Source organism: Embiotoca jacksoni, unplaced genomic scaffold (assembly GCF_022577435.1).
Source record: "Embiotoca jacksoni isolate LCO1_2020_lvr unplaced genomic scaffold, fEmbJac1.0.p SCAF_8, whole genome shotgun sequence".
NCBI lineage: Eukaryota > Metazoa > Chordata > Actinopteri > Embiotocidae > Embiotoca > Embiotoca jacksoni.
This window is the reverse complement of record NW_027185436.1, coordinates 17,006,024-17,017,792: the sequence shown is the minus strand read 5'-3', so window position 1 is coordinate 17,017,792 and position 11,769 is coordinate 17,006,024. Positions and strand designations below refer to the sequence as shown.

Below are 11,769 nucleotides of genomic sequence, written 5' to 3'. Positions count from 1 at the left end.
CGTCAGCAGGTGGCGCGTGGACGAGAAGCGCAAGTGGTTTTTGGATAAATGGCTCAATTATCACTGCAGCACCTTCCCTCCTCCCCCTCCTCCCTCCCCGATGCGACACGCCCCTGTTTGCTGCCTGTGTCGTCCCTTTTATTTTGGTAACAGCACATGGCATCGCGAGCCCGTCCCCAGTGATACCGTCACTGCGCGCGCAGCCACAGGTGGCGTTCAAGCGTGCCATCTTAACATCTGACAAAACAGAGGAGAGACACAGACACGGAGGCAAGGGACTGAGCAGCGCTTCGGTGCTCTTACATCGACGGACGAAACTTATAAAACTGCGGTGTTTTGGAAGCAGTCGTTGTTTCAGGGACCTGCAGTCTCTCGGTGGGTGTTCGGTGTGTCGTGGAGGACCGCGCAGAGATTTAACAGGTGGAGAAGGCACCTTAAATCACACCGCACTCACCTTGGTAAGTGAACTAAGTGTTATTAAAAATGCCTCGACCGCCTCCGAGCCAATTAAAACGGTTTTTTTCGGCACAGTTTTTTTTTTTTGTTGCATTGAAATCATCTTTTAACTGCACATACCCTATTTCTGTTTGTTTGTTGTGTTGTTTTTACGGCAGGTAATGTGAGTTCTAAGTTTATAGTCTGCTCTGTACTTTAGAGAATGCAGTGAAGCAATGCAAAATTAGGATTTATGCCAAGTGTGCGTGCTGTTTAAGTGTGCAGCTTTCACCTATAAGCTGCTGTGTCTAATGATGCATGATGGAGGTGGAAATTGGAAGTCAGTCTGGCAGAGTAGAACAACTTTAGCCCACACAGAGTGCAAGTTTCCAACACCTCCTGTCGACTTTCCATCCCTCCTGTATTCAGGAGAGCAAGGGAGGTTGTTTTTTTTGCACATTAAGTAGTCAGTGTGATTTGTGGAGGGGCTGGTCCAGGTGCAACCTCAGGAAACTCTCGGTATTCATGCCACATTAGTCCAACTGCTGAAGCTGTTATCTTCGCTCTGTTGAGAGTAATGACTCTGAATTAGCAGTTTAGTTCAAGTTCAAGCCAGCTGCAAGTCTCTTTCCATTTCCTTTTTTAAAACATGGCTATTCCTCCAGTTCTCTTGGACTGCTGATAGATCAGTGGACCCGGCTGTGTGTTCAGCAGATGGGAAACTATAATCCAGAGCAGCCTCAGTGAAACCATCATGTTCTGAAACCTCCAACCCCGTAACTGTTTGTATACTTTCTCCATTGTGATTGTGCCCTGCTGCCTTTTCATGTGCATTCTCTCTCTGTCTCTCCCTTTAAAAAAAAAAAAAAGAGGGAACAAACATCAAAGAATAAAAGGCAGGTTTATTCTTTGTTTCCTGATTGCTTTTTCTTTCAGACAGGATAAAGCCATCCAGCAACCAAAAACGGACCACTGTAATTTTGGATAGAGCAAAGCAGTAGCTTTTCAAGACAACAGAGCTGGCCAACTCATTATCTTCTAACCCAGGGAAAGGGTTTTTTGTTTGTTTTACAATTGCACTGAGGTTTTAACTGAAGCAAGTGAACATTTTAGTCTTGTTTGGCTCTTATGACAGGCAGCTTTTCTCTTTTATGAACATGTATGCAGGATGCCAGTATTAACTGTTTCGTCTGAAACATGAAAGTATTTTTTGGATCCTGTCTCACAGTGTGGTTTTCAGTTTTAGTCGAGGCAGAGCTTTTGCAGGATGGTTTTGACTGTTACTTCTTTCACTTTACATCAAGTTTTGAGGCAAAGGATTGATTCTTACCAAATAGACCTCAGAAAATTGTTCAGCGGGCTTCAACATATCTGAAAGGTGCACAGTTTGCAGCAGTATGTTTTGAGAGCGCGCTTGTTGTGAACAAAGTGGTTCACGGTGGGAGCCTTTTGTGAGGAGCGCCGAATAGTTTCCCGCAGAGGATGTGGTGAACTGGCCTGATTGTTGAGCTGCAGAGTGTCGAATGTGTTCGGTTTAAACGGCGGTAAAATGATCACCAAATGATGATGATGATGATGATGCAGAGAGGGATGAGACAATCCTTGTCTTGTTACAAGTCTCACTGTGGATGTAAAGAGATGAAGGAATTTTAGATGGATGGATGGATGGATACTTTATTCATCCCCTCGACGAAATTCAGGTATCCAGTGGCTCAAACATATAATAAAGAGGGATGATGGATGATGTCAGAAAGCTTTTTTTGTACTGCAGTAAATCAGATTATACAACACTTAAAAGTGGAGCTGTAGAAATTAGTCGATTAATTGGTTGACAGAAAATTAATTGCCCGCTATTGTGATAATCAGTTAATCGTTTTGAGTAGTTTATAAATCACAAAATACTAAAATGTTCTGATTTCAGTCTCTTAAATATGAATATTTTCTGCTTTCTTTAATTATCCATGATAATAAACTCAATATCTTGCAGTTGTGGACTGTAGTCAGAATAAAACCCGATGTTTTAGGCTGCACTGGTTGATATATTTTACAATTTTTGGACATTTTTAAGGCTAAATAGCTAATCGATAAATCAGGAAAATAAGAAACAGATTCATGGATAATGAATTGCAGCTCTACTTTTAAAGGTTATGTTTCTGGATTAAACCCACCAGGAGCATCTACCTTTTAAAGTTTTCTCGTTTGAAGAGGGAGTAACCCGCACAAATTACAGGTATGTTTCAGTCTGTGATTCATTTGATGACACCCTTGTGGACATCATGTGTTGTTGTTTGATATTCTTTCATCTCCTTAGTGATGGCAGCTTTATCTGACCATATGGGTGTGATTTGGAGAATGAAAAGAATGATTGCACTCGGCTCTACCCAGGGAGAGGCTCACGACAGCATTCTTCTCCTTTTGATCCAGTGGGTGTGTGTGTCCAAGTAGGTGCCGACTTGTCATTATGCGCCGCGTGACACGCAGGTTAGAGTCAACAGCGGCACCAACACGGGCTGTGGAAAGTTCACACTGGCAGACCAGGGAGAGCCTTGACAAGTGTGTGATTCATACCAGGACTATTCCCCTGAAGCCACAGTATTTCAGCGAAGAGAGTGTTCCTTTCGCGTCAAAGCTCAGCCAGAGCTTTCAGTTGAATGTATGCGTCTGCTGGCTTCATCATCCATTCTTTCAGTGGTAGCATGTTGGAGAGCCTGTTCATTTCAATCCAGTGGATTTTGGCTCAGAGTTCAAGGAGAAGGAAAAACAGTCCCAGTTAAGTCCTCCAGTGTTTCCGGGAAAGGAGAAAAGTTCATGTAGGTGGCCCTGTTTGGCTGCCAGGCATTTTAATTTACAGAGCTATCAACTTAGTTAATCTATTGCCAAGCAGTGTACACGAATATTTGATTTCCAGAGCAGTACATTTGGTAACAACTTGTTTTTCCAAACGTTTAATTGCTCTGACTAAATGAGGTGTTAATTCTCAGGGTTAGCTTTGTTAAACATAATAACGGTAATGGATTCCCGCGATGCACTTATTTACTAGTTTAACAGCAAGTTCTCCAGCAGTATATCTTTAAAGTAGTCTTTCTGTGAACTTCTTCAGTATTGAATACTTGTGCAATTGTAAACACGAGTACTGGTTGCCATAACGGTGTCATGATGACACGCGAATCAAAGTTAATGACTCATCAGGGGTGAGTCATCGTAATTTTTGCCACTCTGGTCAATTACACACACAGTTTCAGACTTGTGTTAGCAGGTTTCTCTCACTCAGCCTCGACTACCCATAACTACACGGTACTGTAAACAGGCTAAATCGAAGATTGCATATGCGTTAGGTGTTGTTGTGTTCATGTATGTACACTGACGTTTGCATGTCTCTTGTTTATAACCAGAAAGAATAATAGCTGTAGTACTGTTTACCTTTTACTCTCAGAACATGAGCAGCAAACACTATGTGACATATATTTATGGGGTGATAGAACAGTTTTGGGACTTCTGCTATACAGCACATTTTCTTTTGATAATCCATCTTCTTTTAACTTTATTCAATATTTCAAAAGTTGCGTAAACTATGAGTGACGTCAGAAATGTATAGAACATTTATATAATGTTGATTTTGGCACAATGGTCCTCTTTATTTATTATTTTACCTTTAGGATAAACTGTATATTTATAGATTAAACCTTAAAGGCTTTCTGCATGTTTCTGAGGCGGTGAGTCTTGAATCTCAGTAGCGGTATGAAGGAGAAGAACAGGCCCTTCGTAGTCTATCTGTTTTTTTGCTTACAGGGACGATCTCTCATAGACGTGACAAGTGCCAAAAGGCCTTTAACATACAGAGTATGTACATGGCAGGCTAGAACTTCCCTCAGAGCAAGAATGTCCCCGTGGAAACTGAAATACAATGAAGTGGTTCCTGAAGTCATTACTGTTTTCTCATCAACCTGCCACCTCAAAGTGTGTTTTACATGCACAACAGCAGTACCGAGATTAGGATCTTCCAACAATGTGAATCCAAATTGTTATGATTTGCTTACTTTGCTGCAAATAATTCATATTTAGTGCCAGTACATAGAAATCAAAGGCAACGGACATTGTTGGACATTTATTTTAGTCTGTCACGTGCTAATAAAGCTCTCTGTTGAAACTGGAGCTGATTAAGGCCGAGTGATCCTCTGCTCCAGTCCAGCGGGGGAGGAAACTTGCTGATCAAATATAAATACCAATAGATAAGCATTTAATTAAATGAAATTATCAAAATATTTGGGCTGATCATTTATTGAATGTAAACCTTTTTTTTGCCTAAATCACTGTATGTAAAAATAAGTTGAATTCTTGTGGACTTTGATGAGGGGAGCAATCAGCCCTTCCTCCTCCTCTTCACCAGCAGTGAGTCTCTTTACATGCGGGCTAAGAAATGAGGATGTTAATTAGTTCAAGAGTGTGTAACATTACTCTAATAGTTGTGCTTGACAATGAAAAGAACATTGAAATGACTCCCAAACTAATATTTTCCTATTATTTCTACAAATAAGTGTATCATTTCACATATTTATTGCAGAGACGATGTTAGTGTTGTATTAGAAAAGTCAACTTCTGAGTTACATTGTCCTGGTGACTTTTATGTGTCTCATAAAATGAGTATTACAGTTATCATACCTGCCATATCAAACAGATAATTATTGGTTGCTATTATCCGCGCTGAAATTCCATATCAATGCATCTCTACTTGCAGTAATGCACTTGGACAGCTCGGCCTCTTGTAGTCTGTCAAACTTGACACCCCGCTATTTGTTGGTATGCAGGTATACCAGCAAGTCATAAACCTGTCTATTGTGTTAGTCGGATGTGATAGTATTTCACTACGGCTACAGTACCCGTTTCCATTCGCCTCCTGCCGACCTCCTGCTGTGCGGCTGATGCTGAACTGTGAGCCACACATGACTTCATGACTAGAATTCCTCTCATTGTGTTGGGCGTGTTGAATTACGCTGCTGAAATTGGTGTGGCAGCAAAATCGGCGAGATGTCACCAGAACAGAATTCACCTTTTGTGTCCTGGCAGCTGCCCAACGCTACTTTTGTGCGATAGGGAGGGTTTCATCAAACTGGGTTCAGCACTTTCCTTTATGTGAGCTGCAGTGCAGTCTCTTAAAAGCTGATCAGTAGCCAATTAAACCCAGCTCATGAGTGCGCCACTTATCCTCACCATCACAACATGTTTTCTTCCCTGCCTGTCCGCTCCGCCACATACTTTCACCATCCTTTCACTTAGACGTTATCCACCGTGAGCATTTTTTATGACGTGAACACTGAACGTTTACACGGAGAATTAGCAGGGCGCTCGGATGATAATGGCCACTCTACAGCAGAAGCTGCCAAGGTTCAGGGATCTAATTGACACCCCCAGAGGCTGGGAAGGTTCGGGGTGGCTGCTCCCTGTCATTATCACAGCTGCACTTATTCCTGGAGGCCACAGCAATTAAGAGACCCTAATGATGGTGAGCCCAGAAACCCTGCTAATTGGCCCAGACTGTTAATGAGTGAGTAGGCCTGCACTGCTTCTCCCAAACACTTGTGGAATGTGCGGACAATGAAACGGGCCAGTGTTTGGAGGGATTGAGGGGAGCAGCGTGGCTGCTGTCCTAGATCCACTTTTCTGGGCTCTGTGATTTCAGTTTGTCTTGGCCATGCTTTCAGGAGCTTTGATAACATATTATGCAATTATGTAATCATTGACAGGCCTTTTATTACTTTATTTATGGAGACACTGAGTCGGGTCATCATTCCACATGGTTGGCAGTGTGTGTCACAGTGTGTACAATGCTGTCCAAGGTGGGTATTTTAAGAACTGTAGTTTGATCATAACTTTGTGTTGATCATTAGACATGAACCTATGATTAGCCCGATGCAGTTACCGTATATAATCAGGGCCTATTATCAACATGCTGACAGAGCAGGGTAGTGAACTTTAATACTTTTATGGCACTGACCGAATTGCTTAAAGTAGATACGAGTAGTCATAAATGCCCAGTCAATGAGTAAATCTCATATACAGGATACATAGGCTCTATTTAGATGGCCCGCCAAGGTAGATGAAATCACTCGGTATCAGCTGAGGTAAGTCTTACATGAATCTTCTTATTTCACTTGTTTTTTTAAAAGTCATTTTTCTCCTCACATCTGTTTGAGTGATGTGTGCTGCAGTAACTGGATGCTTCTGGGCTAGCAAGTATCTACCAAAAGCTTTCATGGGAAGCATTTCAGGAACATCTGTAAATAGTAAGTACAGAAAATAACGGGGGTTACACTCTAAGTGTAACTAAAGATTTGTACCGTAATGTGCATTGTAATTTTACTTTTGTTAAAATGTTTTATATAATTGGTATTGGGAAAAATATTGATCGTTTACTGGCATCAAATTCAAGGTACCCGTACTGATTCCAGTATCAACTTTGTTTTACCGCCATCCAGCCCTTGGTGTTGATCTGCTTAACATCGTTGTGCGTTTGTGACCTTCCTTTTTTCTGAAGTAAAATTAGTCAATAACACATTTACAAAAAAAATTTTTTAAAATGTGTTTAGTTTGTCATGAGAAAGAAATCCATTGTGTTGCAATAGAAAGTTCACAGTCAGGTGCAAGTTTTGCATTTACTTGAAAAGGGTGATGCAAGACTCCGAGTTAAACAACAGATAAAGTTGTTTTGGTGTCGACGTTTTTCTCTTTGCGAGAGAAGCAGTCTATACTTTAAATAGCTTATGTCATCATCTACGAGTGCACCTGCATATTACTTGTTGCACTAATGTCTTCAGCTAAAATAAATGCTTCTTTTTTTAGCGAGATGAGTTTCAGTCACACAGATACAGCAGCTGTGTGTGTGTGTGTGTGTGTGTGTGTGTGTGTGTGTGTTTACACAATGCAGGTGTTGATGTGTTTATGAACCTGTGCGTTTTTATCCCATCATCACATAGTCACACCACAGAGTTTTGTGTCTCCACATGCAGTCACACGACAGACGGGCTTCATCTGCAACTTTTAACAGTAAACTGACAACTGAGTTGCAGTTTACCGTGAAGTCAAAAAGAAACATCACAGCACAACTATTTTAATGCTTTATAAAGTGTCCCGCTCTGGTTTTGGCCCACAAATATGTTAGAAGATCGTATAAATGTTAATTATGATCCGGACTTTTTTTGACGCTTTTGGAAAATACTCTTTGAGACATTTAACTAACATATAGTTAAATGTTTATTGAGGATGTATTTAAAAGGCTTCCACTTATTTAGAACATCAGTGTCATGTTTTGTAAGCCATCTGATTACCCTTTCGTAACTTGCTGATAGGGACTTTATCGTGCTGTTGTGCTGTTCATGTCAAAGTACACGATGATAAATCGAGGAGAATTTTGATGCCGAGTAACTTGTAAACAGGAAAAGGGAAGCAGTTCCAGTTAAGAAACATTTGATTCCTAGTAATTTTCGCCAGATTGCCTCCCTTTTACCGAGCATCTACACGGATGAGCTGAGGCTTCTGTCGAAAATCTGTATGTCACAGACGGTGGTTTACACCACACTGTCAACGCCAATCGTAATTTTGCAGTGTGTAATATTTTGAAAGCTCCAGCCTCACTAGTAATTAAAGCTCTACATGTTTCTGTTCTATCCTGCCATGACATGCAGCTCTCTGGAGTTTTGTAAGATAAAAATAATCAGCGAAGGCTTGACAAGGCACATCAGACAACAGGATAATCAGCGCTGACTATCAAAACAAAAATATTGTTCAGCTGCACTGATTCCTCCCATATGGATGAATGAGGACAGAAACTAACCCATCAATGATGTTACATTACGATTTGTCCGTCCTTTCATTTTGCATTGATGCCGTTCATGGGAACAAAACAACCAAAATTCTTCACATGGTTCTACTGTGCTCTGGTGTTTCCAATAATGTTAATTTAAACTCTAGATTCACGGCATTTCATTTAGAAATTCACAGCGGACTTTGTGGAGAGCAGAATCTGTAAATAGTATGGGAGCCCTTTCAGACATGTATATGAGAACAGGCTATATAAATAAACTGCTCAGATGATTGGTTTAGTAGTCTGCAGTGGATATTTTATATTTGTATGGTTGGCGTTTGCACGACGATACGTCGTATCGCACTACACCACTGTGTACTCTATGCATATACATTCAACTCAATGGTAAGTTAACCACAATGAACTGTTGAGCTCCTTGCTTGACTTTTGTTTGTGTTTGTCTCAAAAGCAGCATTTGGATTTAATGAAACTCTTCGGCTCTGCAGGCACTTTAGCAATGTTAGTCATGTGTCTTTGGTTTCAGATTCTTCCCATTCCTATTTGATGTGGTTGCACAATCCATGTCAAGGGGACTTAGTCCAGTGGAAGTGAAGTGCTGCTGGAGATGAAAGGCGGCTTATGCAAATGTTCACTGTCTTCACCTGTGGATCGAATATTAAGCCTGGCCGCAGAGACACATGATGCTGATGAAAACTTTCAACCATGCACATGTTTCGGTCCCACATATTACTCATAATTAATCTCATGTTCACTGTGTCTTTTTTCCCCCCCCAGGATTTTGACGAGTGTGTGCTGATCTGATCACACAATGGCGCTTACAGTGAACCTGATTGGTCCTTCACCATGGGGCTTCAGAATATACGGAGGAAGGGACTTCAAAAAGGCCATAACCGTATCAAAGGTACTCGCCAACAGCAGCCCTGCGGCTGAACCTCGTCCCACCTTATCAAACCATATCCTCTGGTTTTGTCAAAACACCGCCTGGAATGGCACGTCATGCAAAGTCAACTTCCTACCCACTACATCTCTTTTCTTGCCTTTGTTTATGTCCGCTGCTGCTTCGTACCTATTTCCTTGACTACTGAACCTGTTAGAATAGAATGGAAGTAGATTGCATTAGAAGGAAACCCCTGATTACAGTAACAGTGGAAGCTGAGGTGGGAGGTGACGGGTTCCTGAGTGCAATGTGTGAGCGTAGGTTTGTGGTTCGTGTTTCTGTGCTGCCTCCCGTGCGTTACCACGTGCATCACTAGATTTGTACATTTCGCACGCGCATGTTGTTTTTACTGGCCATATTTTCCCAGTTGCCGTTTAAAAAAAAAAAAAAAAGAAAAAAGAGATGGAATAGAAGAAGCGGAAACATTACCACCGTAAGCAGACAGTGTGCAATAAACACCACCAGGAAACCTCGCTCAGACTACCGTCTGCATGCCAGAGACACCCTGCTCTGCCCGCTGCACATCCTGCTCCTACATCTCCAGCGAGACTCTCCCAGTAGCTCTTCAAACCAAAAAGGATAAATTATGACCAGCCATAGCAGTGTACCAATGCTTCAAACAGCTGGAGTTCAACCTCCTCCAACTTCAAAAGCATTTATTGTTTGGCCCTTCTTAACAGCTTATGTTAGAAATACAGGTCTCCTCATGAATAATGGTCTCCGGTCCGATTTTGTTACCGCCATCCAGAAAACTACCTCAGCACGTTTGCTTGTCTCCGATATCAAACAGGTTCTGTGAGGTGACAGGAATTCCCACTGAAACAGAAACTTCATCACTCAAATTGGTTTTTAAAAGCCCAGTTTGAGAAACGGCTTGTCGGTCTCACCCCACCACCATCTCCCCAGGCAGCAGCCACGGGTTTGAGCCATCTGAAGCGCATGGCGCGCAGATGATATGGATGCCCTCTTTTTATTCCCGTTGGCCTGAAAGATGGCTCTCCCCTGTTTCTCTTAGGCACAGACCCTGGAAAAGAACCCCCAACTGATCTTAGTTTATGTGAAACCAGGCGTGTCTTGATCAGAAAAGGCACGCACTATTGTGGGTCACCACAGCAACGGGTAATTGCCTCTCGAGTGGACCCACAGAAATGGCACCTCTGCCTTCCTGCTTGGCTAAACTGACTGAGAAACAGTCTGTTGACTGGCATTCTCTCTGCATCTCTCTTTACCTACAGAGAGGCAGGAAAGAGACTTCGATCCTCGCTGATTGGCTCTTTATTTATTTTGGTTTGCATTCTTTGTTTTATTGCCTCACTCTGTTTTTAATTGTGAGGCGAGCACTCTTTGTGGCAAATGTCATACTTTCCTCTAAAGTTTTAAGCAGTTCCAGTATCGGTCTCTCATTTCAGCTTTTGTTTTAGCAGGCTTGTGTGTACGCCTGGGACAAAGAAACCAAGCTGAGAGTGGTGCCGTGGACGTTATGTTTCGGCCCATTACTGTGGAATTCCCTCTGATGTGGTGGTATAGCATTGGCTTTGACATGCGGTGGGGCTGGCTGCAAAGGTCAGGCCCAGTCAAACCATCAAGTAGTGTCACACTAATGATTTCTCCCCGAGGGTGTCATGAATCTGTCTGCTGTTGACCGGCACTGCCTTCTTCCATGTGTGTGTGAAAAATCCTGTGGCGTCTGTTGGTATTTACTACGAGTGCTCTGAATTATGGAGAGACCCGTTTGGATTAAGACAAAAGACAGAAACAGCTCTTCACAGCTCTTTTCTTATTTGCCCATTTCTTAATGCTGATTGTCAATCACTGACAAATTGTCCACAGTCAGTCAAAAGATGCTGAGGTGTCAGTGCATTTTAGATGGATAGAGTCTATGTAGTGTTACTTTCAGGACCTGCAGCCAGAGGGACCTAACCTGAGCTCATTACTCAATTCAACAGGTCAACGGGGGCAGCAAGGCAGAGCAGGCAGACCTCCAGCCCGGTGACATTATCTTGGAGATCAACGGGGAAAACACGGCCGACATGCTGAACGTGGAGGCCCAGAACAAGATCAAGAACTCCAAGACCCATCTGCAGCTGGTGGTGGAGAGGTATAAATGCAGATCTGTCATTTGACTAATATTCATGCTCAAGTTCAAGTTTTATTTTGTGACTCCAGTATATTTTCCCATATGAATATCTGCTATGTTTCTAAATTTTTGTATTTGTGCCCAGCCTCCATCTTTTCTCTACACTGTTTTTAACTCTACCGTGCAAGCACTGTACAAACAAAACAAGTGATTGTAATCAGGGGAAATGCCAGCATGTATGAGAGCCACACTGTTCCCTTCCCTGGTCCTTCTTAATAAACCTTGTTTTGAGATTTGCCAAGACCTTGTTTGGATGACAAGGAGTTGGCTACTAAAAGGCTTTTCCTTACAGCCAGGACTGCTCTTGGCTGGCATTTTGATTACAGGTCCTCCCTAAATTCTCATTTCTTGTCACTGTTGCCCCCCATCATTCTTTCTCTCTCTCTCTCTCTCTCTCTCTCTCTCTCTCTCTCTTTTAGTCTTTCTCTCTTATTGCATGCA

At 42.2% G+C, this 11,769-nt stretch overlaps 1 protein-coding gene across 1 annotated transcript in view; it reads left to right on the top strand.

Moving 5' to 3' along the window:
* Positions 1–174: 174 nt before the first annotated feature.
* Positions 175–11,769, top strand: part of pdlim2 (PDZ and LIM domain 2 (mystique)) — a 35,330-nt gene continuing 23,735 nt past the window's right edge. Inside the window, exons 1-3 of the mRNA XM_069138851.1 lie at positions 175–458; positions 9,029–9,155; positions 11,138–11,289. Of these exons, the coding sequence (XP_068994952.1) occupies positions 9,063–9,155; positions 11,138–11,289 (245 nt within the window). The 5' untranslated portion in view covers positions 175–458; positions 9,029–9,062. The remainder of the gene's footprint in view (positions 459–9,028; positions 9,156–11,137; positions 11,290–11,769) is intronic.